This window comes from Saccopteryx bilineata, chromosome X (assembly GCF_036850765.1).
Source record: "Saccopteryx bilineata isolate mSacBil1 chromosome X, mSacBil1_pri_phased_curated, whole genome shotgun sequence".
In the NCBI taxonomy this organism is placed as follows: Eukaryota; Metazoa; Chordata; class Mammalia; order Chiroptera; family Emballonuridae; genus Saccopteryx; species Saccopteryx bilineata.
In genome coordinates this window covers 105,203,984-105,230,874 of record NC_089502.1, presented here as the reverse complement: position 1 = coordinate 105,230,874, position 26,891 = coordinate 105,203,984, and the positions used below count along the sequence as shown (strand labels likewise).

Sequence of the window (26,891 nt, the reverse complement as noted above, 5' to 3'; positions counted from 1 at the left end):
GGTCAAAGACCCCTCTCTAGTCAGATCCAGATGCCTTTGCAAAGATTTCCATTCTGCTTTCACAATTTGCACCACCTGTACCACCTACCATATCATTTACTTAACATATTTTCTTTAAATATATACACTTTTTAAGGTTACCCAAGTTAGTCTTTTCTTAAGCAACAATAACTGTGAGCTCATGGGTTCAATATGCTACTTATATGTTTAATGCACATTACAGTAAATACATAACAATTATAATAAATGATCAGTTGTGTCCTACCTAAAATTATTTTATGTGCCAAAACATAGAATTTATTCAACACTTTGGGACAGATAAAGTCCTAACACCAGGTGACCCATATGCCAACTACTGGTTTCTATTTCTCCATAAGACAAATGGATATAATTATATCTGCTTCATCTGGTTTTGTCTCCCTTGCCTCTTTTCTTCTCTTGGTCCTGCTCTCACTCTGGCTTTATGATACTATAATATTTTGTTCTTTTTCTCTCCCCATCCTACATATTCCTCCTTCATCTTCTTTATGTGTCTTTTTGCCTTTCTGGCTCTGACCATTTTTATTTATTTATTTATCTGCCTCTGTCTGTCCTTCCTCTTTCCTGTTTCATCAGGACCATCAACAATAAAGTCTACATTGCAGAAGTCAAAGACAAGCACCAGGCAAAGAAAATCTATGAGGAAGCCCATCAGCAAGGAAAGACAGCTGCTCATGTAGGCATCAGGTAAGGCACCATCCAACCTAAAGCATGGCAAGTTCATTTTAGCTGTGTATTCTGGGGCTGACACATTTTCTCTCTGGGTCTCAGTCTCTACTTATAAAGTCGGGACAGTGATCTCTACTTTATAGGATTACATAAAGATGATGTGAGCTAATGAATATAAAATCCTGTAAGAAAGTAGGTGTTCAATACATGGGAATTTACTTCCCCACTTCTACTTTACTCCGACTAGCAGGATGTGGCTTGTTTAAGAATTGGCACCTTCCGGTAAGGTTATGTTTAAGTGAGATTTTTCTAAAACAAATCCTGTTTCCTGAGTTCCATTCTACTGGCAGAAATGTATTGTCTTCTTTCAATGTTTCCTCCTAGCTTCCAAAGGAGTTTCATCAAGCACATAAATATTAGGTTTGACTACAGCATATTGAGACAAGCTTAGGCATAGGAGAGGAGTGGGCGTGAGGGGCTTTTTGAAGGGGAAGAGGCATCCTGTGTAAACTGAAAACTCTATTTGTAAAATAAATCATTAGCCCCTTATTATTCTAGTCTAGATTCAGATTTTCACTGACAGAATTTCCTTATGATAGAATTTCTGTCAGAGAATTTCTCAGGAAGAATATCCAGGAGGATGAATGAAGGAAAGAGACAGATTAATGACTGGTTGGCTAACTGTGGACAAGGGACTCCATAAAACTAGAAACCTTGTCAGGTCTGCTGGGAACAGGACAAGGATGGGCAGAACTAAGTCATCTAAGAGTTCACCACCTGCTCACAACATCCCAACCCCTTTCGATCCTCTTCCCTTTCATGCCCAGGGACCGAGATTCAGAAAAATTCCGCATCTCCACCAGCCTGGCAGCAGGGACAGAGGTGACTTTTTCCCTCACCTATGAGGAACTGCTGCAGCGGCACCAGAGCCAATACCAGCTGGTGGTGAGCCTAAGGCCTGGCCAATTGGTGCCAAGGCTAAGTGTAGAGGTCACAGTCTCAGAAAGGACAGGCATTGGCTATGTTCACGTACCGCCTCTGAGGACCAGTCGCCTAGGAAGCACCACTCACACAAGTATGTGGCAAAACTACTGGTCAACAGTAAAACTGGCCTGCTCTGAAGGAGAACATTCCCCTTTACCCTGAGCTTCCCTCTGGGACCAATTCTGCTCTGTGCTCACTGACAGGATTCCTCCCATTCCAAACAATGAAAAGAGAACATGTTAGGAGTTAAATTTTTAGGGGTATAAGCTCAGTCAGATCCATGCAAGCTACATGACATAGAAACTCTAGCTACTGCCCAGAGCTGTGATTTTTGTCATGAAAAAATAAAGACTAGGGAAGGGATTGCTGGGTGGGCTCGATTAAATCATATATTGACAATGCTGAGGGATAAAAAAGCCAAAGCTTGCTTTGCTGGGAATCAGCACTGGGAAGGGGAGGGCACTGGGAGGACAGCAGGAAGTGCAGGCTGTCCTTGAGGATATCGTCTCAGGCTCTGTGGGCCAGACGGACGTCCTGGCTGCCAGCCTTGCTCTAAGTTTCATCTAGAGGTGTTTGAAGGCCAGACTGACTACACCAGAACCACTATGTCAGAAATATAGATTCCTGGACCCTACCCTCAGTAGGCTGGGGAGTGGCCCAATCATCTGTTTCTGACCAGTTTCTAGTTGAACTTGATGTCTGGCCAGGTCAGAGAACCACTGACCTGGCCTTCCCACCTCCTCTGAGAGATGAGTACACAGGCTCAGAGAAATCACTCCCATCAGCGGCCATCCTCACCAAGCTGTTTAGCTCAAAGTTCCTGCCTAATGTGACCCTGATAATCCAGAGCGACCGTGTGGTACACCAGAGGAGAGACAGACACACGAAACATGGGTTCAAATCTCAGCTCTGACCTTCCCCTGAGGTGGGGGTGCAGGCAGGTGACTCAAATGCTCTGCTTTCACTTTTCCCACCTGCACAATGAGGAGGTGCCATCTGTGGCCCAGGGGCATGGTGGGAATTTGAGAAAATCCCTTCCTGCTAATCGCTGGTGCAGAATACTGAAGATTTGATGAAAACTGCAATCGTTAGAATTATTGAGCAATTACTAAGGACCAACTATGGTGGTTTAGTCCCCACAAACACTGTCGATGAAATAGGAGCTATTATCATTCCCTTCCTACACATGTGCAGACTGAGGCTTAGAGAGTGTGAATAATTTTCCAGGGCCTCACAGGCAGCGTCTGAGTCCATGGAGCCTGCACTCATCCACTCAAAGCTAAAACTAGCCGCTCCCTCCCCCTGCTCCTTAAAGGTTAAAAGGGAGGGTAGAGCCAATCCTGTGGGGATAAAAACAGAACAAAGATCTCTGAAAGGAAGGAAGTCCAGGGAATGTATGTAAGCAGGCGCCTTCGAGAGTATGGGGCCTCAGTTTGCCCCTAAGCTTCCTGACAGCTGTAGCAGAAAAGGGGGGTGGCAGAATTCCCAAGTTCCCATATTCTGGGAGAAAAAAAAAAGGCACACAGACATGTCTAAATAGACATGTGTCTTCAACTGAAATTCCAGAGGAGTTGATCTTATGACCAGCTCAGCAAACATCCGGGACCAGAAATTCATCTGTGTTTTCATGAGGCGCTAAAAGGCATATTCACACACAGGATTCTGAGAGTCAGAAGGCAGAGGGGCAAGAAAGCACATGAAACTCGGAAACAGAGCCTTGACAGACCACAATCTGCCACAGTAGTGAGGGGCACAGGAGGAAACCTAGGCCCCATGAGTGTGTCTTACTCTCCTTACAACACACAACACACAGCCTCGCTGGCAGGAGACACAGGCTGCTGGTCTACCTGGGGCCAGGACGCTGGGACTCAGGATGCATGGCAGCTGAGCCAAGGCAAGGTTGTGCATGCGGGTCAGACTGCCAGAGACCGGAAGCTGAAGGGAGGGCTGGATCTGCAAGGGTGGGTGGGCTTGCTGGAGGAGGTGGAGCTGGTTTTAGGATTTGGAGAGGGAGGAGTCTGACATGTGACCAGGTGGAGGGCATTGTAGGGAGGAGGAGCAGCAGGCGGTGCAGGGCTTTCTGCTCACCTTCCCCAGATATTGCTCCTTTTGATGTCCCCTTGCCTGGCTTCCTGTTAGTGAGCCCTCCCTGTCAGTCCACCCCAACCCTCCTCACTCATATAGGTGCAGCTGGCTTGCCCCCATCTACCAGAATTGAGAGGGGAGAGACCTGTGTCCGAGTCACCTTCTGCCCGACACTGCAAGACCAGTCTGCCTTCTCCAGCTCAGGCATCATGGCTGACTTTGTGGTCCAGTACGATGTAGTCATGGAGGACATCATTGGCGATGTGCAGGTGAGGGGCCAGGGCAATGGAGAGAGCATGAGCTCTGGAGTCACACAGGTCTGGCCAACAATCTGGCTGCTTCAAGTTGCTCATGTCGTCCTCCCAGGGCTCAGTGAGTTCTAGTGAACAAAACCAGGAAGCTGTGTGGTGACACAACTTCACAGCTGGAGAGACTCATGTGCTCCCAAAAGTGGTGGACCTGGAACGGTACAAATGGAATCCAGTTCCAAATGAATCGTTCCTCATTGAATCAAGTCATAGCTCTGTCTTAGCCAGTCCTTTGGAAAGTGAATTATTGGCCAGTAATAAGTTCCACATTCACAGGCTCTCACACTTCCTGCACCTTTGATACCCCAATATTCTCTTGGACTTTCCTGCTGCATCCAAGTTTTCAAAGTTCTTTGTGTTTTATTTGAGCCATTTACCTAAACAGGAAACTCTTAAATTCTGAGCCCTCACACTCATGAGGGATGAGTGGAGATCTCCTGCACTGCTAGAGAATCAAAGCACTGATTCAAGACCCTTGGCTTTATGAGAATGCTTGCATAGCCTGTTGAGATGCCTCGTCCCAGACAACCTTTCCCGCCACACCTCTCACTGCCTCCAACACCCAATGGTCGTCCAGATGCCACCCCCACTACACCACACTCCATTCTGCTAAAAGACCTGAACCTGCCATTCGTCTGTGTATGAACATTTGCTCATACCATCTGCTCTCCTGGGAATATCATCTTTCCCCTTTCCCCCATGGGTCAGTGTACTCCTTGTCCTTAAAGTCCTTGCTCAAACGCCACCTTCCTGATAACCTCAACCTGCTCACAGTTCCTCTCTCTTCTCTGGGCTAATGTAGGGCTTTGGTTTCACCTCTTCTTCTGCACTTATGTGTTCACTAATTCATTTGTGAGCACATCTCCACCAAGCAGAGCTAGTCTAACCCAGTCTTGTCCCCGCTGACTCTGAGAACTCAGAAAAGAGTTGGACACAGAACCTATTCTCCTTCTGGAATTCCCCAGTCCTGAAGGGGTAAGATCCATAGAGTCTCCACAGTCATGAAATGTAAGTGTGTGTATAAATCTGAAAGGGGTGATGTGCGGATACCACTGAGGAGGTTTTTAAGAAAGCCTTCCTAAAGGGGTTGGTCTTTGAATTAGCACGGGAAAAATGAATAGAGTCTGCCTCTACCTGGGCAGAAGGTGATGGGAATTCCATGCAGGGAGAGGAGAAAGAGCATGTGCAGAGGCACAGGGGTGTGGCACAAGCAGCCTGCTGTGTAGGGGGACTGAAAGGAATTTGCCCTCTCAGGATAGAGCTGAGGGTACCCAGCCAGCAGGTGGCAGCAGTGGCCTTGACCTGGGGTTCTGTGGTGTGTGAGTTAAGGTATCTATCTGCTTCTTTGTTCTTTACCTTTTCCACCATCACGTGGGATAGAAATGCAGGAAGAGTAGGTGGAACCAAGCATTGAATAATATGACCCACACTCCCAGCCCATTTGTGTCCTGACTCTTGCATCCCCTTACCAAGAACCCCTCAATTTTCCTCGCTTTCCTACTAAAGTATCCCCATCTTTCAAAGGCCAGCACATTAACCCTCTATGCAGTCGGTCAGGACTCCCTGGAAAGCGAGTATGTGTCATGCCCACTGCTGGCTGATGTTGGAAACCTGGGGTGAATCACACACTGATCCTATTCACTGTTTCTGGGTGGAACAGAGATTGTCAGTTCTGACACAGGGTAAGAGGTGCTCTTTCAATGTCAACACAAGTTATGAGGGAAGCCGTCATGAGTGGAGATGGTGGTCAGGGAGAAGGCTCCCTGAAGGAAGTGAAGACTGACCTGGGTCTTTAAGAATGCGAAGAAGTGTACCAAGTTGGGAGGGGGTTTGTGAGAGGGCAAAGGCACTCCAGCAAACTCAGGGCTGCATGATACAAAGAAGGGAGTCTGCACATATCCCGGGGTGTGTGGGCACGACAAGTAGGTTGGAGTACCTGGAGCATTGATTTCAGCACCAGAAATGGGACGAGGCGAGACCGAAGGCTGCCAGTGCTGCAGGGGCGCGACAAGGAACATGAGATTTGTCTTGACGTGATCAGGGAGCCAAGAGAGGGAGTGGATTGTGCGATTTGGACTTAGAAAGGCCAGACTGAACAGGAACTGCAAAGAGAAATGGATGGGATGGAAGGGGCTACAATAGAAGCAGGGACACATGAGAGAAAGAAGTCCTGAAGTGGGTCTGAGTAATTTTGGGATGGAGAGGAGGGGTGAACCTGAGGTATTCAGCAGATGAAACCATGAGGAGTTGGAGGCTGGTTAGGTGTTGGAAGGAGGGGCCCAGGAGAATTCAGGAGTGACACTCAGGTTTGTATCTGGAGTGGCCATGTGGATGGTGTGCCTTAAAAGACAAAGACACAAAGGGCTGGATGGGGGATGGGGCAAAAAAGGAAGTTATTGTTAGGACAGGATTTATGGGAGGCGTCTTCAGACAGCTAGGGGACCGGGTCCAATAGTGAGTGGGTATGCAGTTGCAGGGGGACAAGAATGAAAACATTGAACTGGAGAGAGAGATGTGAAGTCATGAGTGGAAATTTGGCAGTTGAAACCCAGAGAGCCCCAGGGAGAACGTGTAGAGCCAGAAGAGCAGATCCAGCGTGGCAGTTGCTGAGGCCAAGATTCCCATTCACGGAGCTATTGATCTCAGCCGGCAGGGTGTCTGCCCCATCAACTGCCAAGAGCCCGCCTGCTCAGAGCTCTAACGTCTTGCCATTTCCCTCTATTGGGCTACGCAAACATAAACGTTTTCTTGCAAACCATGATTCAAAACTATGGGGAAGCACCACTGAAGGGACAGGTGAAGAAAAGGGAGCCCCCAAAAGGGACTGGAGGAGATGGACCAGACTGCTGGTAGGAGAATGAGGAGCGCGCACCATCTCCGAATCCCAAGGGGAAGGGTCTTGAAGAAGCAGAAACAGAAATCAGTTGTGAAACTCATCAGGGAAGTACGGTTCGATGAGGACTGAAACATGCCCACTGAATTTGGAAACCAACCAGTCGTTGTTGCCTTTAGTGAGGAAAGGGATGCCGTGTGGTGGAGGTGGAGCCCAGTCTGCGGTGGGCAGAGGAGTGAAGTGGAGATGGCAAGAGCCTTGCAGGTGCTGATGGAATTCCCATGGCCTGCTGCAGGGAGGAGAGAAGCTGGCCTGAATCTGGGTGGGATTGCGATCAGTGGGGTTTGTCCTAATGGATGGAAAGCACACAGCAATTTTGTATTTTAAAGAAGACCTTGTAGGGTGTGTTTGTTGGGTTGGAGAGCAGGAGCCTGACTGCTGGCGGAGGTGCTAGAGGCCAGCGGTTCATGGGCACAGGACGGCACCCTTTTGTCTTTCAGTAGAGGGAAGAGGTATATGGGGATGCGGACTCCGAGGAAGGGTAAGGTGGCAGTCAGGGAACATGGCCTGGTGTCCTTAAGTTTCTTTGTGAGGAACGGAGGGAGACCTTTCCTGGGAGTGAAAGGACTCGAGAGTTGAGCTGAGTGTGAGAGGCTGGTGACCTGGCTTGTGCCTCTGGCTTATAGGATGTGACGTGTGGGGTGGGACCATGAGCACGGGACCACAGGGAGGTTATTTTCCCAGAGCTCTCACTCACCCAGGTAGGGGAAGAACAGAGGAGGACATAGTGTGTCCAGCCTTGTGATCGGAGAATGCCTGAATGGCAGAGAGGAGAAAAGCCGTTTATCTCAGGGCAGAGCCAGCTTCGGACAACTGGGCAGCTCAGACCCTCCTCCAGCCCATAGTTCTCCAGGCTGTGCTGATATTAGTCCCAGGGCCCTCCCAGCTCCCCCACTCCTTCCCTCAGCTATCCCAGCCCCCAGTCTGTGCAGAGGGAGACAAGGAGTAGGGGGAGGGGGCAGCAGCCAATCAAATCCCCCACAGCCTTAGGCATCTGCACCTGGTCTAACCAATCCCCTCTGAACAAACAGCTCACTCGGCCTCTGCTCTCTCCTCCCCTGCCTGCTCTGCCCAGCAACAGCAGAAAGGAGGTTGAAGGAGGAGAAGGAGGCCCTGCAAACTCCCAGACCCTGGCAGCTAAGGAGCTGGGCCCCACGCTCACTCTATAGAGGGAGGTTAAAACAATAGTTCCAGTTCCTGGAGCCCAGGCAAAATGTCCCTAGGGGCCCTCAAGACTGTGCAAGCCCAGCTCTCATGGACAGGAACTCACATATTACAGAGATCCTGCTCCTTGCAGCCTTGGGCCACAAGCCAGTCTCCACAGCTCTGGGGCAGGCCCTAGACTGACAGTCTGAACAGAAGAGACACAGTTCTGGTGGAGGAGATGGAGAGGGAAGAGACAGTGGCACTAATGCTTATTTAACTAGAAACAGTGATAAGGCCTGGGAAGGAATAGAGCTGTTTTTCATGTAGGAGAGTATGAGGGAAGCTAATTTAGAACAGCTTTCACAGTTCTTATGGTTTCACCTCTTTTGTCCAGATTTACGACGGCTATTTTATTCATTACTTTGCCCCCAGAGGCCTTCCGCCTGTTGAGAAAAACGTGGTGTTCGTTATTGACGTGAGCGGCTCCATGTTTGGTACCAAGATGAAGCAGGTAATAAGAAACCTGGACACCTTTTGTACCTCTTCCTTTTAAGTTTCAGCAAGCAGAGATTGCTGGAACACTGGCTCCCTGGGGCCAGAGACCCTGTCATCTCATCTTCCTTGGAACTTATAGGCCTGGGCCTACTTTAGGGTCCTGGTTCCAAATAATCTCCAGAGAGGCACATCCTATTCAAACTGCAGAAAATCACAGACAAAGAGAAATTTAAAAAAAAAAAAAACTCTTAGGAAATAACGCCTTGTTTGCAGAGGAACAAGGATAAGCATTAGACGTGTCTTGAGAAACCATTCAAGGAACAAGAAATTGGAGTGAAATATTTAAAGTGGTAATTGGAAAAATAAACAAAATAAACACTGGCCTAGAATTCTGTGTACAGCATCATTGTCTGCCAAAGTGATGGAAACAAAGACTATCAGACAAACAAAAATTGAGGGAATTCTCATTAGGAGACCTGCCTCAAACAGGTCTCAAAATGTTAAAAGAAGTCCTTAAAAGAAAAAAGTTTTTCAGACAGAAGAGAAGTAGTATAACTCAGGTACTTAGATGTACATAAAGAAAGGGTGTTAGTGGAGGAATAAATGAAAGTAATATAAAATATTTTATTCTTAATTAATTGAGCTAACAGAAAAGAATTTATTCAAAATAATAATAACAATTATGTATTCAGTGGACATACCTTTTTGATGAGTGAAATTAATGACAGCAATAATCTAAGGGACAGGATAGGAGAATTGGGACTACCCTGTTACAAGGTGCAGAGGTTCCTCGACTTACATTGGGGTTATGCACCCAGTAAATGCATCGTATGGTGAAAATACCATAAGTCAAAAATGCATTTAATACACCTAACTTACCAAACATCATAGCCTACCTTCAATGTGCTCAAAGCACTTACATGAGCCTACAGTTGGGCAGTCATCTTCAGTTTCATCTCAGGAGTAATTGCCTTCCTCTTCTCACCAGAAACATGTTGACATTTTGTGACATGATGGGATGTGAAAACACAACACAAAGTATCCAAAAACACACTGGCAACACTGTAGAGTATTTGTTGCTTTCTCACATGATTGTGTGGCTTAACTGGGAACAGTGGCTTTCTGCCACTGCCCAGCATCACGAGAAAGTATTGGTCCTCATATTGCTATTCCAAGAAAAGATCAAAATTCAAAATTTGAAGTGCAGTTTCCTCTGAATGAGTATTGCCTTTGTGCTACCTTAACGTTGAAAAAATCGTAAGTTGAACCACTGTAAGTGAGGGACTGTCTGTACTTGCACTACTTGTGAAGCTGTATAGTGATATTTGAAAGTGGACCTGCATTAATTGTAAAGACATACTGCAGACTCTTGGTTAACCACTAAGGAAAAAATAAAAGCAAAAACATAGTGGATATGCTAAGAGACAAAAGAAAATGGACATATAAAACACTCCATTGAAAACATAGAAGGCAGAAAAAGAGTAGAAAACCAAAACGGGAGAAATAAAAGAAATAGTTTAAAATATGGCAAATACTATCCAACTATATTAGCAATCACTTTAATTTTGAATAGTCTAAATACACCAATTAAAAGACGGTTAGTAGATTTAAAAACAAAACATAAACAACCAGACAAACAAGACCCAACTGTATGTTATCTACAAGAAACCCATTTTTCAAGATAGACACCGATAGATTAAAAGTAATAGATAGAATGGAAAAAAAGATGTACCATGCTAGCACTAATCAAATGAAATCTGGAACAGCTGTATTAACTTCAAACAAAATAGACTTCAGAGCAAATAAATTATAAGGGCTTAAGAGGTGCATTATATATAATAATACAAGGGTCAATTCTCCAAGAAAACATAACAATCCTTAACGTGTATGTGGTTAACAATAGAGTGTGAAGATACACGAGGCAAAAAACTGATGGAATTGCATGGAGAGATGGATGAAGCCCGTGTTATAGTTGGAGAATTCAACTCCTTCTTTCAGAAATGGACAGAACCAGCAGGCAGAAAATCAGTAAAGACATAGTTCAACTGAACAGCAGCATCTGTCAATTGGATTTAATTGACATCTACACAGTACTTCATCCAACAACAGCACAAGACTCATTCATCTCATTCAACATGCATCACTTGAAACATTTGCTGAAATAGACTACATCACGGACCATAAAATGCACCTTAACAAATTTAAAATAATAGAAATCATACAAAGGATGTTAGCAAATTAATTGAAATTTAACTCAAAATATGTTACAGAAGAATAGCAGGAAGTCTCAGAATAACAGGAGATTAAACAACATACTTCTAAAAACATAATCTGTCCCTGGTTAACAGGATGGTCTCAGGAGAGGCCATCCTCTATGTCTCAGCCCTCTCAACAGAAACAATAATATGGTGCTCACGTCCCTATTCCAGAAGGTGTGTCCTGTCCTTAATTCATGGCAGGAAAGACTCTGATCCACTTAGAAGTACTCAAGTCATCTTCATCAGTTTAAGAAGCAGAAAAAGGCAGAATACATACTGATATAAAGAGTTGAACGTATAATATTGTGCTTAAAGTCATAGCATTTAGCACTTCCAAATATAATATATGAATGTGAGTTCCTGGTCCATCACTGGTGAGCGAGGGGCCTTGAGAAAGTCACTCCGCCCCTCTGAGCCTCAGCATCATTGCCTGTAAAATGGGGATAACATTAGTACTTTCTTCATTGTGTTACTGTGAGGATTAAATGAGGTGATGCACCTCGAGTATTTTTCACTGTGCCTGGAACACAGATGGATCCTGTAAATGGTACCTAATAGTAGAACCTACATACCCTATTTCCTGAACCTTCTATGTGCCCAGCCCTATGATTAGTACTATCATGGAGAAGGGAGCCAGGAAGAAAAAGTATTCTAAGTCCTGTTCTCAGAGGGCTCAATATCTGGATGGAGAATGAGTGGAATAAGTGAATCAGAAAAAGCTAAGAACTGTATGATTTCACACATAAATGGGATATAAAAATGAGACTTATGGACACAGAAAAAAGGAAGTGGTCGAAGGTGAGGGTGGTAAAGAGGGACAAATGTACAGTGACTGAAAATGATTTGACTTTGAGTGATGGCCACAAAACACAATCAACAGCTTACATGCTATGGAAATGTTTACCTTAAACCTGTGTTGATCAATGCCACCCTGTTAAATTTAATTTTCTGAATAAAATTTAAAAAATAGCCATTCTGACAGGTATGAGGTGATATTGCATTGCAGTTTCGATTTGCATTTCTCAAATAGCTAGTGAAGATGAGCAACTTTTCATATATCTTTTGACCATTTCTATGTCCTCTTGGGAGAATGGTCTTTTTAGGTCCCCTCCACATTTTTCAGTTGGATTGTTTGCTTGTTTGTTGCAGAGCTTTATGAGTTCTTTATATATTTTGGATATTAACCCCTATCAGAGCTGTTATTTGCAAATCCCATCTCCCATTTAGTTAGCTGCCTATTTGTTTTGTTTTCAGTTTCTTTTCCTGTGAAGAAACTTTTTAGTTTGATATAGTCTCATTCATTTAGTTTTTGGCTTTACTTCCCTTGCCTTTGGGGTCAAATTCATAAATTGTTCTCTACGACCAAGATCCATGAGTCTATTACCTATGTTTTCATCTATGCAATTTGTTTCAGACCTTATGTTTAGGTCTTGGATCCATTTTGAATTAATTTTTGTGCTGGGGAGAAACTGTAGCTAAGTTTCATTCTTTTGCATGTGGCTTTCCAGTTTTCCCAGCACCATTTATTGAAGAGGATTTGTTTTCTCCATTGTGTATTTTTGAATAATTTCTTGAAGATGTTTTGTCCATATATATGCGTTTTTTGGGGGGGGGCTCTTGACTCTGTTCCATTGGTCTGTATATCTGTTTTTCTGCCAATACCATGCTGTTTTGATTATCATGGCTGTATAATATAATTTTACGTCGAATAGAGTGATACCTCTAGCTTCATTCTCTTTCTTCAACACTTCTTTGGTTATTCGGGTGTTTATAGCTCCATACAAACCTGGTAATTTTTTATTTCTTTAAAAAATGACTTTGAGCCTGACCAGGCGGTGGCACAGTGGATAGGGCATCAGACTGGGATACGGAAGACCCAGGTTCGAGACCCTGAGGTCGCCAGCTTGAGCATGAGCTCATCTGGTTTGAGAAAAAGCTCACCAGCTTGGACCCAAGGTTGCTGGCTCGAGCAAGGGGTCACTCGGTCTGCTGAAGGCCCGTGGTCAAGGCACATATGAGAAAGCAATCAATGCACAACTAAGGTATCGCAACGAAAAACTGATGATTGATGCTTCTCATCTCTCTTCGTTCCTGTCTGTCCCTATCTATACCTCTCTCTGACTCTCTCTGTGTGTCTGTAAAAAAAAAAATTACTGAAATTTGGATGGGGATTGCATGAAATTTGTATATTCCCTTGGGTAATATGGCTATTTTATTTTTATTTTTTTATTTTTTGTATTTTTCTGAAGCTGAAAACGAGGAGAGACAGTCAGACAGACTCCCGCATGCGCCCGACCGGGATCCACCTGGCACACCCACCAGGGGCAACGCTCTGCCCACCAGGGGGCGATGCTCTGCCCCTCCGGGGCGTCGCTCTGCCGCGACCAGAGCCACTCTAGCGCCTGGGGCAGAGGCCAAGGAGCCATCCCCAGCGCCCGGGCCATCTTTGCTCCAATGGAGCCTTGGAGTCTTGGGTGCGGGAGGGGAAGAGAGAGACAGAGAGGAAGGAGGGGGGGTGGAGAAGCAAATGGGCGCTTCTCCTATGTGCCCTGGCCGGGAATCGAACCCAGGTCCCCACACGCCAGGCCGACGCTCGACCGCTGAGCTAACCAGCCAGGGCCTAATATGGCTATTTTAACTATATTGATTCTTCCAATCCATGAACATGGCATATTTTTCCATTTCATTGTATCTTTTTCAATTTCTTTCAACAATGTTTTGTAGATTTCAGTATGTAGTTCTTTCACATCCTTTGTTAAGTTTATTTCTAGTTATTTTATTGTTTCTTGTAGCATTTGCAAAAGAAATTGTTTTTTGAGTTCATTTTATGATGTTTCATCGTTGGCATATAGGAAAGCAGTGGACTTATGTACTGTATATTGATTTTGTATCCTGCGTCTTTACTGTATTGTTTATTGTTTCTAAAACATTTTTGATGGAGTGTTTTGGGTTTTCTATATACAGGATCATGTCATCTGCAAAATGTGATACCTTTACTTCTTCTTTCCCGATATGGATGCCTTTTATTTCTTTCTCTTGCCTGACTTCTCTGGCTAAAACTTCCAGAAGAACGTTGAATAAGAGTGGAGAGAGTAAGCAGCCTTGTCTTATTTCTGATATTAAAGGAAAAGTCTTCATTTATCAACATTTAGTATGATATTAGCTGATAGTTTATAATATATGGCCTTCATTATGTTGAGGTACTTTCCTTCTAATCTGATTTTATTAAGTATTTTAAATGTAAAGGGATGTTATATCTTATCAAATATCTTTTCTGCATCTATTGATAAGATCATATGATTTTTGTTTTACATTTATTGATGTGGTTTATTATGTTGATCAATTTCCTCTTGTTGAACCATCCTTCTGCTCCTGAAATGAATCACAATTGATCATGATATATTATTTTTCATTTGTTTTTGTTTTCGATTTGCTAATATTTTGTTTACGATTTTGTATCTGCATTCATTAGAGATGTATGTAGTTTTCTTTTTCTGTATTGACCTTGCCAGGTTTTGGTATAAGGGTTATGTTGGCCTTATAAAATGTGTTAGAGAATATTACTTCTTTCTCTATATTTTGGATGACTTTGAGAAAGATAGATACCAAATTTTCTTTGAATGTTTGTTAGAATTCACTAGTGTAGCCATCTGGCCCTGAGATTTTGTTTTTGGTGAGGTTCTTGATAGTTGTTTCTGTTTTCTCCCTGCTTTTAGATCTATTTAGGTTTTCCACTTCATGATTCAGCCAAGGAAGATTGTATAGTTCTAAGAATTTATTCATTTCCTCTAGGTTGTTGAATTCTGTGGCATATAATCTTTCATAATATTCTACTATGATCTTCTGTATATCTATGATGTCTGAGGTAATTTCTCTTCTTTTCTTTTGGATTTTGGTTATGTGAGTCCTTCCTTTTTTTCCGTAGTGAGTCTACCTGGTGGTTTGTCAATTTTATTGACCTTTTCAAAGAACTAGCTCTTTGTTGTATTAATTTTTTCTATAGCTTTTTTGTTCTTTGTTTCATTTTGATCTGCTCTAATTTTTACTATTTCCTTTCTTCTGCTGACTTTGGGTTGCCTTTGTTCTTCTCTTTCTAGTTTCTTAAGGTGTGATGTCATGTTGTTTTCTTATAATATCTCTTATTTCTTGATATAAGCCTGTCATGATATAAATTTTCCTCTTATTACTACTTTAACTGGTTCCCAGAAATTTTGATATGATGTGTTATCATTTTCATTTTTCTATACATATCTTTTAATTTCTGCTTTTATTTCTTCTTTGATCCCATCATTTTTAGAAGCATGTTGTTTAATTTCCACATTTTTGTGGGTTTCTTTACTTCCTTTTTACAGTTAAATTCAAGTTTCAAAGCCTTATGTTCATAAAATATGCTTGGCATAATTTCAATCACCCTAAATTTGTTGATGTTAATTTTGTGGCCCAATATATGATCTATTCTTAAAAATGTTCCATGCACACTGGAGAAGAATGTATAATCTGACATTTGAAAATGAAATGTCCTGTAAATGTCTACTAGGTCCATTTGGTCCAGTGTGTCATTTAAGGTCTTTTTTTTTTTTTTTTTTTTTTTTTTGGAGAGAGTTAGAGAGAGGGATAGATAGGGACAGACAGACAGGAATGGAGAGAGATGAGAGCATCAATCATCAGTTTTTCGTTGTGACACCTTAGTTGTTTATTGATTGCTTTCTCATATGTGCTTTGACTGTGGGGCTACAGCAGACCGAGTAACCCCTTGCTCAAGCCAGAACCTTGGGTTCAAGCTGGTGAGCTTTGCTCAAACCAGATGAGCCTGCGCTCAAGCTGGCAACCTCGGGGTCTTGAACCTGGGTCCTTCGCATCCCAGTTCGATGCTCTATCCACTGCGCCACTGCCTGGTCAGGCCAACCAAGGGTTGATATTTCTTTATTGATTTTCTGTTTGGATGATCTATCTAAAGGCATTAATGGTGTATTGAAATCTCCAAGTATGATTATGATTTTGTCTGCTTCTACTTTTAGCTCAGTTAGTAGATGTCTTATATATTTTGGAGCTCCCTGGTTTGGTGTATATATATTAAGAAATATTCTCTCTCCTTGATAAAATATCCCTTTTATCATTATGAAATATCTATCTTTGTCTCTGGTTACCACTGTTGCCTTGAAGTCAGCATTTTCAGATATGAGTATGGCTACTCCTGCTTTTCTTTGGATATTATTTGCTTTGAGCATTATTTTCCAAACTTTCACAATGTATCTACTTCATCTTTACAGCTAAGATGTGTCTTTTTTTTTTACAGAGACAGAGAGAGAGTCAGAGAGAGGGATAGACAGGGACAAACAGACAGGGACGGAGAGAGATGAGAAGCATCAATCATCAGTTTTTTGTTGCAACACCCTAGTTGTTCCATTGATTGCTTTCTCATATGTGCCTTGACCGTGGGTCTTCAGCAGACCAAGTAATCCCTTGCTCAAGGCAGCGACCTTGGGCTCAAGCTGGTGAGCTTTTTTGCTCAAACCAGATGAACCCATGCTCAAGCTGGCAACCTCGGGGTCTCAAACCTGGGTCCTTCTGCATCCCAGTCCCACACTCTATCCACTGCGCCACCACCTGGTCAGGCAAGATGTATCTTTTGAAGGCAGCATGTGGCTGGATTTTGCTCTTCATCTGTTCTACTATTCTGTGCCTCTATTGGTGAGTTCAGTCCATTTACATTTAGGGTAACTATTGTCACATGAGGATTTCCTATAGCCATTTTATGTCTTCTTTTCTGGTAGCTCTGTGTCTCACTTGGTTCTTCTCTTTTGTGTTTCTGTCAGTTGTTTTTGTTTTGTGGTATTCCATACCTTTTTCCCTTGTTTCTTCTTTTTTTAAGCTATGTGTTTCAGTAGTGGCTTTTCGTGGATGGTTACATTTAAGTTATTAAGGGGAAAATGTTCATATGTTCAAGTGTCCTTTGTCTTATGAGTGCTTCTGCACTCCATCCTCCTTTGCTACTGCTGATTTTCATCCTCTCCCTTTTTATGTTATTGTTGTTACAGATTATCTTTGCTTTTATTGTGAACTTGTTAGAGCTTTTACTTATAGTTTTAATTTGTTTTGTTCTTTGTATGTTGTCAAATAACCTCCTTGACTATTTCTTGCAATATGGTTTTTCTGGTGATAAATCCCCTCAGCTTCTGTATGTTTGCAAAAGTTTTTATTTCTCCTTTATATTTGAAGGATAACTTTTATGGATATAGTATCCTTGGTTGGTAACTCTTCTCTTTCAGTACTCTGAATGTTTGGGTCCAGTCTCTTGTGGCTTGTAGAGTTTCTGCTGAGAAGTCTGATGATAAACTAATGGGATTTCCTTTATATGTTATGGTCATCTTTTCCCTAGCTACCTTGAAGATTGTTTTTTGTCATTGATTTTTTACAATTTTATTACTATGTGCCTTGGAGTACGTCTGTTTGGGTTGTGGTAACTCAGCATTCTGTTTGCTTCTTGTGTTCGAGGCTCTAACTTTCCATCAGTTTGAGAAAAATCTCACCAATTATTTGTTTGAATAGACTCTCCATTTCCTTCTTCTTCTCTGCTTCTTCTGATATATTCATTATTCTTTTTTTTTTTTTTTTTTTTTTTTTTCATTTTTCTGAAGCTGGAAACAGGGAGAGACAGTCAGACAGACTCCCGCATGCGCCCGACCGGGATCCACCCGGCACGCCCACCAGGGGCGATGCTCTGCCCACCAGGGGGGCGATGCTCTGCCCATCCTGGGCGTCGCCATGTTGCGACCAGAGCCACTCTAGCACCTGGGGCAGAGGCCACAGAGCCATCCCCAGCGCCCGGGCCATCTTTGCTCCAATGGAGCCTTGGCTGCGGGAGGGGAAGAGAGAGACAGAGAGGAAAGCACGGCGGAGGGGTGGAGAAGCAAATGGGCGCTTCTCCTATGTGCCCTGGCCGGGAATCGAACCCGGGTCCTCCGCACGCTAGGCCGACGCTCTACCGCTGAGCCAACCAGCCAGGGCTATATTCATTATTCTTATATTGCTTTTATAGAGTCAGACAATTCTTGTATAGCTCTTTTAGTTTTTTTAATTTGTGAGTCTCTCTCCTCTCTGTAGCATTTCTACTTGCCTGTCTTTGCTGTCACTGATTCTTCCCTTTATCTAGTTTGTTCTATTAGCTAAACTTGCTACCTCAGTCTTTAATTCATGTACTGAGTTCCTCATCTCTGTTTTTAAAGTTTCAGTCTCCATGGTGAGGTATTCATTTTGTTCAATTATTTGTTTTCTGAGTTCATTAAGTTGCCTATTGGTGTTTTCTCACATCTCACTGAATATATTTAATACTTCAATTTTGAATTCTCTATTAATTAACTCTAAGGTTTCCATGTGGTAGAGATTTTTTTTCAGGAGATTTTTTTTATTTTCTTGCTGAACTATGTATCTGCCTTGTGTATCCATGGTATTTGATTTCTTCTTCTTTGATGACATTTGAGAGTTGTATTGTTAAGAACCCTAACAAAAAAAAAACTAAAAATAATTTAAATAAACAAATACAATAAAAATATAATATTTTTAAAAATATGACAAGTACAGAAGAAAAACACAGAAAGAAGATCTAAAACTAACAAAAAAGTAAAAAATAAAGAACCCACAACAAATAAGAATAAAATGGGTAAAAATTAAAGAAAATGAAATTCAAAAGAGAAAAAAATTATAAGGGGGAAAAAAGGAAAATAAAAAAATAAATTTTGATTTTGAGAAATTTCCTCCAGTAGGTGTTGTTTATTACAACTTTTAACTCTGCAAAGTTCTTGATCTGTCCTCTGCTGAGATGTTGCTGTAGCAATGATGTAAGTGTGTCAGCCATCGCATTGATGGGTGGGGTGTGTTGTGAGGGCTTTACAGCTTCAGCTTTCCTGCTTTACTGTTCTAACAATCACAATCTCAGGCTTCTGAGTGCTCCTTCCCATGCCTCAAGAGACCTGGGGACAAGACGTAGAGCACCTCTATTCTTTAGGGAAGAAAGTGGCTCTGGATAGTTACTTTGAGGTTTGTCTCTGCCACTCTTAAAACCTATGAAGTGAGGAAGGTGAGACCTGGGATGCTCAGGGCTGCACTTTAGTTTTCTATTTCTCTGCCAAGTGTGGGCTACAGGCATACTGCAGGAATACTGGCCATGACCCTGTGCTCTGGCTTCTTTGGATTATTTCTCCTTCTGACCCTCTATCTCACCAATCTTCCTGGCATAAGGAAACAGACACTTCAAGTTACCTTGCTTATACCCCTCAAGGAAAATCCAGAGGCCCCAAGCCTCCTCCCTCCCCATAGTCCAGCAGAGAGAAAAAATCACCCAGCCACTCCTGGTTTGTCTCCTCTCCTCTTCAAAACCCACCACGAATGCATTTTATCTTTCACCCCTCTTTTCAACCTGTCTCACCTTTAGTCTATTTTGTGCATGGATCTTTCAGGCATACCTGCAAACCCTGCTGTGTTCCTTCACTGCATTATAGTTGTTCAATTTGTTGAAATTTCAAGGGGACAGATCAGGAGGTTCTGTCACACCACCATTACTCTGACTTCACCAGTCTATTTTTTCTTTGATTTTAACTAACTTACATTTACATTTCAATAGTTCCATGTGGCTAGAAGCTACCATTGGACAGTGCTGTTCTAGACTCTGAGCCATAGAACCTATAAAGCATTTTGACCTGAGAATCTTAGACTTAGAGTGCTGGAATCAGAGTCTTAGACTTTAGTACCTTGTATAGAAAGAGCTTTCAGTCTTGAGCAAGATCTCAAATCTTAATCCATCTTCTTCACTTTTTTCAAACCCCACAGACTAAAAAAGCCATGAATGTGATTCTTGGTGACCTGCAGTCCAATGACTACTTCAACATCATCACCTTTTCTGACACAGTTAGTGTCTGGAAAGCTGGAGGCTCCATGCAGGCCACTGCCGAGAATGTACACAGTGCTAAGGACTACCTGGGCCACATGGAAGCTGATGGTTGTAAGTGTTGGGCAGGCTGTGGTGATGTGGGAAATTCTTAGAATGCTTCCTTCATTACCTATCCACCTCACCTCTCACAATGCCTGGAATATCACTATTACATTTTAAGCAAATATGTTACCTTGTGTTTCTTCTCCTAGTGGAAAGAACATAGCTGATTCTCCATGGATTTTAGGGCCCATTTCCATTGTATCTGAGTTTCCTCCTCTTTAAAGTACATTAAAAAATTTGTGAAGACTTAAATACAAAACAAAACAATAATATGGATATTTATTTCCAAGCATTATGTTGCTGCCCTGATTCTGGGTTTTGAACAATCATCTCTCAAACAATTATTAAAGTATTCCCACCACCAACTCCTGTCAACTCATCCATTTCTTTCCTTGTAGTATGAAGGCGTGAGGTGCTATCCTTGGGTAGCTGCCAATCTGACTAAAGAATGAAACATCTCTGCCCCCCAAGAAACAGACCAAGCACAGTCTGAGATAGGAAGTGATAAAAGCCAAGAAATACTGACAGCTGTCAGAGGGGAGGAGCATGGGGGGACTGGACAAAAAGTGAAGGGATTAGCCAAAAAACATATACGTAAGAAGACACATGAAGTAGTGGGCAGATGGTGGATTGCTGAATTGAGCAGTTGAAATCTGTATGGTTTTGCAAACCGATGCCATCCCAATAAATTCAATTAAAGAAATGCCAAAGACATGTGGACCCCACTGTCAGATATCAGGGAGCCTGTGTGGGGGTGGGGACTTGGGAAGGATAAGAAACAGAGTTTGAACAAAGATCAGGTGATATGACTGAATTTGAGAGGTTAGTGAGGTGCCCAGTGTGTCTCCATGGGGGTAGAAATAACTAGAAAAGATGATCTCACAGTCTGCTCCTCAATTAGGGACCGACATCAACACAGCTCTACTGGCAGCCGCTTCAGTGCTGAACCATAGCAACCAGGAGCCTGGCAGGGGTTCCAGTATCGGGAGGATCCCTCTCATCATCTTCCTGACAGATGGGGAGCCCACAGCTGGTGTGACAACTCCCAGTGTGATCCTCTCCAATGTCCATCAGGCACTGGACAGCAGGGTATCCCTTTTCAGCTTGGCCTTTGGGGATGATGCTGACTTCCCACTGCTACGTCGCCTGTCCCTGGAAAACCGAGGAGCAGCCCGGCGCATATATGAGGACACTGATGCAGCCCTACAGCTGGAAGGCCTCTACGAGGAGATCTCCATGCCTCTGCTGGCAGATGTGCGTCTGAACTATCTGGGTGGCTTGGTTAGGGCTTCCCCTTGGGCCCTTTTTCCCAACTACTTTGGTGGCTCAGAGCTGGTAGTGGCAGGTTTGGTGCAGCCAGATGAGCCAGAACTGAGCATCCACTTGACAGCCCGTGGCCACAAAGGTCAGCTTCTTGTGGCCCATCACAGTGAGGTGGCCACCAACAGCAGCCAGAAGGCCTTTGCTTGCCCAAGTGAGCCAGCTCCCAATGTAGCCCACTTCATCCGTCGCCTCTGGGCCTATGTCACCATTAGAGAACTGCTGGAGGCACACTTCCAAGCCCGTGACACCACCAGTCGCCACCTTTTGGCTGACAGAGTCCTCAATTTATCCTTTGAATACAACTTTGTCACACCTTTAACTTCATTGGTCATGGTGCAGCCCAAGGAGGTCAGTGAGGAGACCAGAAGACAGACTTCCACCACAGCTGGGCCAGGCACCATTATGCCCTCATCTGCCAGCAGGCATGGCCTAGGGGCAGGCACAGCCCAACCAGTTTTGATGTCCAAGGTCTCTCCCAAATCAAAGCTTGTGAACCCAAAGTTCTTATCCTCAATTTCTCCTGCCTCTGCAAAGAAGATGGCCAGTCTTAAGGAGTTGGAGCGACAGGGTCAGAGCCCTAGTATCCTGTCCATCCCAGGGCTCAAAATTCCAGCACAACACGATTCTGACACCTTGATTCAGCCAACTTTCAGGACAAAACCTGATGCCTTTGTGCCCTCAAATTCTGGTGCCTTATTGCTTCCAAAGTCCAGCACTCCATCACAAAAGAATCCTAGGACCCTATTACCTTACATTTCCAAGACACAAATCCCACTTCTGAATCCTGGCACCTCACCCCCACCCAAAGTTGGAACTATGAAACCCATCACTTCACTGCATTCCACACCTGTTGCTCCATCACAACCTAAACTAGAAACCACATCACACTCCCAGTCTGGAGTACTCACATCACAGTCACCGAAAAATCTGCCCAGACGTAGAGTCTCCACACTTCAGATCCCCAAATACCCACCACATGCCAGACCAAGGACTCCTGCTCCCAAGACCCCAAGTAACATGTCATACCCTAGACCTGGGATTCTCTTACACAAGACCCCCAAAACCCCATCACCTCTTAAACCTAGTGTTCCACCTCACCAAACTTCCCCAAGCTTATCACTTTCTAATCCTAGAACACTGATCCCCAATAAATCCAAAACCTTATTACCCTCTAGAACTGCCAGACTCAAGCCCCTACCTCCTCAGAGCCTAAGCACAATCCCAACCACAATCTCAAATACCACAAGTCCTAGCAGTAACATGACTGCCCCTGTCCTTAGAGAACCCCTCCCTACTCTCTTTCATCCCACCCTGCCTTCTCTGCTGCCCCCTGGAAGGCTCTGGTATCAGCATGATCTGCTGTCAGGGCCCCAAAGCACAAGGGAAATTCTGGGGCCATCTGTGTCACATGTCCCAAAAATAGGTCTGCCGAACAACTCCAAGACTACACCAGAAGGCAGCCCCCCAACCCTGCCAGCCTTGCTGCCTTCTAGAACCCTTCCTGAGGCAGTCAGGCTGCTCACTCTCCCTGAGGAACTAGAGCTGCTGTCTAAGTCAATGGTGGAGTCCAAGTTTGTGGAGTCCTTGAACCCACCGGCTTTCTATACTTTCCTTACTTCTGAAGAAAATGGTGAGTGTCATGGGCAAAAGGGCAAGGCATGAGGGAGAGGTATGAATAGAGAACACCAAGAACTGGGAGTGTGCAAGACTTTGAAGATTCCAATCATAGCACAGCCACTTTCTTGCTTGCTTGTTTGAAGCTTTGAACCAGCTACTTACCTTTTCTGGGCCTCACTACATAGGCACAGAATTAGAGGCCCTGGGAGAGAAGGGATGTTAAGACTGGGAAGGGTGAACAGAAACAACCTGACCAAGCTATGGCTTTGGCATTTGATTTGTTGGAGAAGAGAACTAGCTGTTCATGCTTCCAAACCAAGATAGGGATGTGAGGTTATAAGTGGGAGCATCACTGGGCAAGTCGTGTCTGATTGGTTCTTTTGTGCTCTGTGGATAGCACTGTTTAATGAAAGGGGTGTAAAAATTAAGGAAGACAATGACAATTATCTTTAAATTTCCCAAAGTCTGTAAAACAATAATGCAGCATTTTTTTTAGCTTTTCTTATGTGTAGCTACTGCTCTACTTTCATCTACCTTCATTTAACACTGACAAGAACGTATTAGTATCCTCATTTTACACATGTGGGAACTGAAGCACAGAGAGGTGAAGTAACTTGCTTCATGTCACACAGCTAGTAAGAGATTTGAACCTACATAACCTGGTCCCAGACTGAATGTGCTTCACCACTCCACTATTCTGCTTTCCTAAGAGGAGTGACATTTCCTGGGTGAGCTTACAGTGCAGGATTAGAACCAGTTAGGAGTAGCAGTAACTAACAGGAATACAGATGTAAGCATGATAGCTTTGATATGCTCCTCTCCCTCACCACCATCCCCTCCCAATATCCCATCCATCTTCAATTCTTAAAAATGTTACCTCTAATATATTGTCAATGCACCCACTTCTCATCCTAACTGTCACTATTGAAGGACAGAACATCATTGTGTCTCACCTAGAAAACTATTCCAGCCTCCTCACTGGTCTCCCTGATCTCTCTCTTGAAAGAAACTCTTAGCTACTCTCCCACAGCAGTCAAACAGATCTTTTAAAAACATAGATTACTTCATTTCCTTTCCTTAGTGAACCCCTTAAGGTTTTTCATTCACACCTAGAATGAAGTCCAAAGTCCTATTTATGGTCTACGAGGCCCTTCATGACTTTCCCTCTACCCTATACTTCTCTGACCTTACCTTGTCTCACTTACTCTCTGACCTCTAGCCCCACTAGCCTCCTTTCTAGTCCTCCAATGGACCCTTCTGCTTGGTAAAATCTCTGAACTGCCTTGCCCTGCCTCCTTCCTACCACCCTCACCTCTTCTGTTGTCACTCATGCTCTAGCTCATGACTTAGATCTTAGTTCAGATCCCATTCTCCATCCATCACACTATCCTAGACTATGTCAAGTATCTTTTAACTCCCTCAGTTACTTTATTTTTTTCTTTTAACATTTATCATCATTGGTAATTATTATTTCATTCATATCTGCTTCTCTGACTAAAATATGAAGTTCATCAGGTCAAAAATTATGGCTACCTCTTTCACCACCATATCCCTAATACCTAAACAGTGCCTAAAGGAAGGAAAGATGGAAGGAGGGAGACAGAGAAGGAAGGAGGGAAGAAGGGAGGGAGGGAGGGAGGGAGGGAGGGAGGGAGGGAGGGAGGGAAGCATAAGTGCTGTGACAAAGAGTTTTGAACATAACCAAGCTTGAAAGACTAAGATGCTGTGGAAAACATAAGATCCCATTCTTAGCAATATGCCAGTCAAATTGGGAAGCCAATGAGGACTCTTCTTGTCAGAAAGAAAGTGTGCCCTTTGGTAAATCCAGGGAACCTTTGTCCTGAGAGTGTGAAAGATTTCTCTTATTTCTTTTGCACTTGGCAGGAACTCCACATTGGCAAGGCAATTCTGAAGAGATCCTGGAAAGAACTGGAGGCAGCATGGAACCTCAGGGAAGTTCTATGGGACTAGCAAAAGGTGAACAAGGAACTCCACTGACCAAGATCTCTAAACTTTCATTTCCATTCAATTAGAATATTCCCTCGATAGGCATTGTGTGAGTCCAGAGGAGAGACAATGTGTTAGTTTTCCATTGTTGCATAACAAATTACCACAAACTTTGTAGCTTCAAGCAATACCCATGAATTATCTCACAGTTCTGTAGGTCATAAGCCTGGGCACAGGTTAGTTGGATTCTCTGTTTAAGGTTTCAGAAGACTGAAAAAAGGTGTCTATCAGACACACACCTAGACACACATATTTTTGACACCCTCCGTACCCACACACATTAACATGCAAATATGTACCCAAATCCACATTGACATACAGTACATTCCCAAGTATATATAATGACACATATATCAACACACTCAGACACGCATACACTGAAGCCCCAGATTCATCCCAATACTCAGGAGCTCAACACACACAAGCACACATACTCTGCTACTCTGGACATATGAAACACACTAATGTAAACAAATACCATGACACATGCAGATGCATGCACACTGACACGTTCAGATACACGTCAGTATCAACTAACACACAACCAGACACACACAACATAAATGATTCACAAGACACATAACACCAACATATCCAGAGACACACATAAACATACAAAAAAATACACATTCTAATATAGCACCTTCTCCAACCTCTCTCATGTCAAATCCTTCTCACACTTCAAACCTCCCTAACTTTTTTGACCCATATTTAAAGGACTCATATGATTAGGTCAAGCCCACCTAGATAAACTTCCTATTTTGAGGTCAACTGCACCACACAATATAACCTATTTATGGGAGTGATATCATATCACAGTCCTGGAGATTTTACAGGGTGTGTACACTGGGGAATCTTGGATGCCATCTTAGAATTCTACCTTCCACAGGCAGAGTAAGAGAAAATAGCATCTGAGTTGGCCTGAAATGATAACTAGAAATCTACCCTTGGTAGTTAAGGAAAAGAAAACATTCCAAGTGTCAGTAGAACAAAAGCAAAGGGTCACTAGCCAGAGAAGGCAGGGTACTCATTAGAATAGTTCAGTTGGGATGAAGCATTAAAAGCAGACTGGAGAGTTAGGCAGGGGCTAAATTTCAGTAAAGACTTCAATGCTGAACTCAGGAGTTGGGCCCACGTCTGGGAAGAAGTGACTGAGAAACCAGTGTGCCCCAGAGTTTCTAAGAATGTCATAATTTAGTCCTTTACTGACACAGTCCCCCTCTCCTTTGCAGGCACGTTACCAAGCATCTTCACCTTCTCATCCTCAGGTAAGCCAGCCACTGTCACTTTACTGTTTGAGTATAGGACAGCTTGTACACCGAAACCGGGGCTAGGCTCTCTCCTGGGAAATAGACATAGCCTCCTACATTTCCGTCCTCTCCCCTTTCCTCTCTTCCTCTCACATTGCTTCTAAGCTCATAACTTCAGTTTCATCTTCTGCCCTGCAGTGGATGGTGACCCCCACTTTGTGATCCACATCCCACGCTCAGAAGAAAGAATCTGCTTCACACTGGATGGGCGCCCAGGGGACCTCCTCCAGCTCATAGAAGACCCAGAAGCAGGTGAGAGCTCCAAAGTTTTCATCCCATATAATACTACAGCCAGATACACTCAGGTCAGTGCCCCCAGGTATTTGTAGACCAATACTCAGAAGCCCATAGCAGTGCACCTCACTAATCACAAGTAAATGCCCAGACACGTGAAAACACACATGAATACACTCAAATATGCAGTCACAGATATATACACATACACCAGGACACATAGTAAATACACACCCAGACACACATATTTTTGACACTCTCCACACCCACACACATTAACATACAAATATGTGCCCAGAGCCACATTGACATACAGTACATTCCCAAGTATATATAATGACACATATATCAACACACTCAGACACGCATACACTGAAGTCCCAGATTCATCCCAATACTCAGGAGCTCAACACACACAAGCACACATACTCTGCTACTCTGGACGGATGAAACACATGAATGCAAACAAATACCATGACACATGAAGATGTGTGCACACTGACAACTTCAGGTACACGTCAGTATCTACCAACA

General features: G+C 43.5%; 1 protein-coding gene across 1 annotated transcript in view; it reads left to right on the top strand.

Moving 5' to 3' along the window:
- Positions 1-26,891, top strand: part of ITIH6 (inter-alpha-trypsin inhibitor heavy chain family member 6) — a 34,931-nt gene that overhangs the window by 6,120 nt on the left and 1,920 nt on the right. The window contains exons 3-11 of the mRNA XM_066250265.1: positions 616-726; positions 1,536-1,783; positions 3,877-4,046; positions 8,519-8,635; positions 19,704-19,875; positions 20,768-22,819; positions 24,691-24,783; positions 26,046-26,081; positions 26,262-26,375. Of these exons, the coding sequence (XP_066106362.1) occupies positions 616-726; positions 1,536-1,783; positions 3,877-4,046; positions 8,519-8,635; positions 19,704-19,875; positions 20,768-22,819; positions 24,691-24,783; positions 26,046-26,081; positions 26,262-26,375 (3,113 nt within the window). The remainder of the gene's footprint in view (positions 1-615; positions 727-1,535; positions 1,784-3,876; positions 4,047-8,518; positions 8,636-19,703; positions 19,876-20,767; positions 22,820-24,690; positions 24,784-26,045; positions 26,082-26,261; positions 26,376-26,891) is intronic.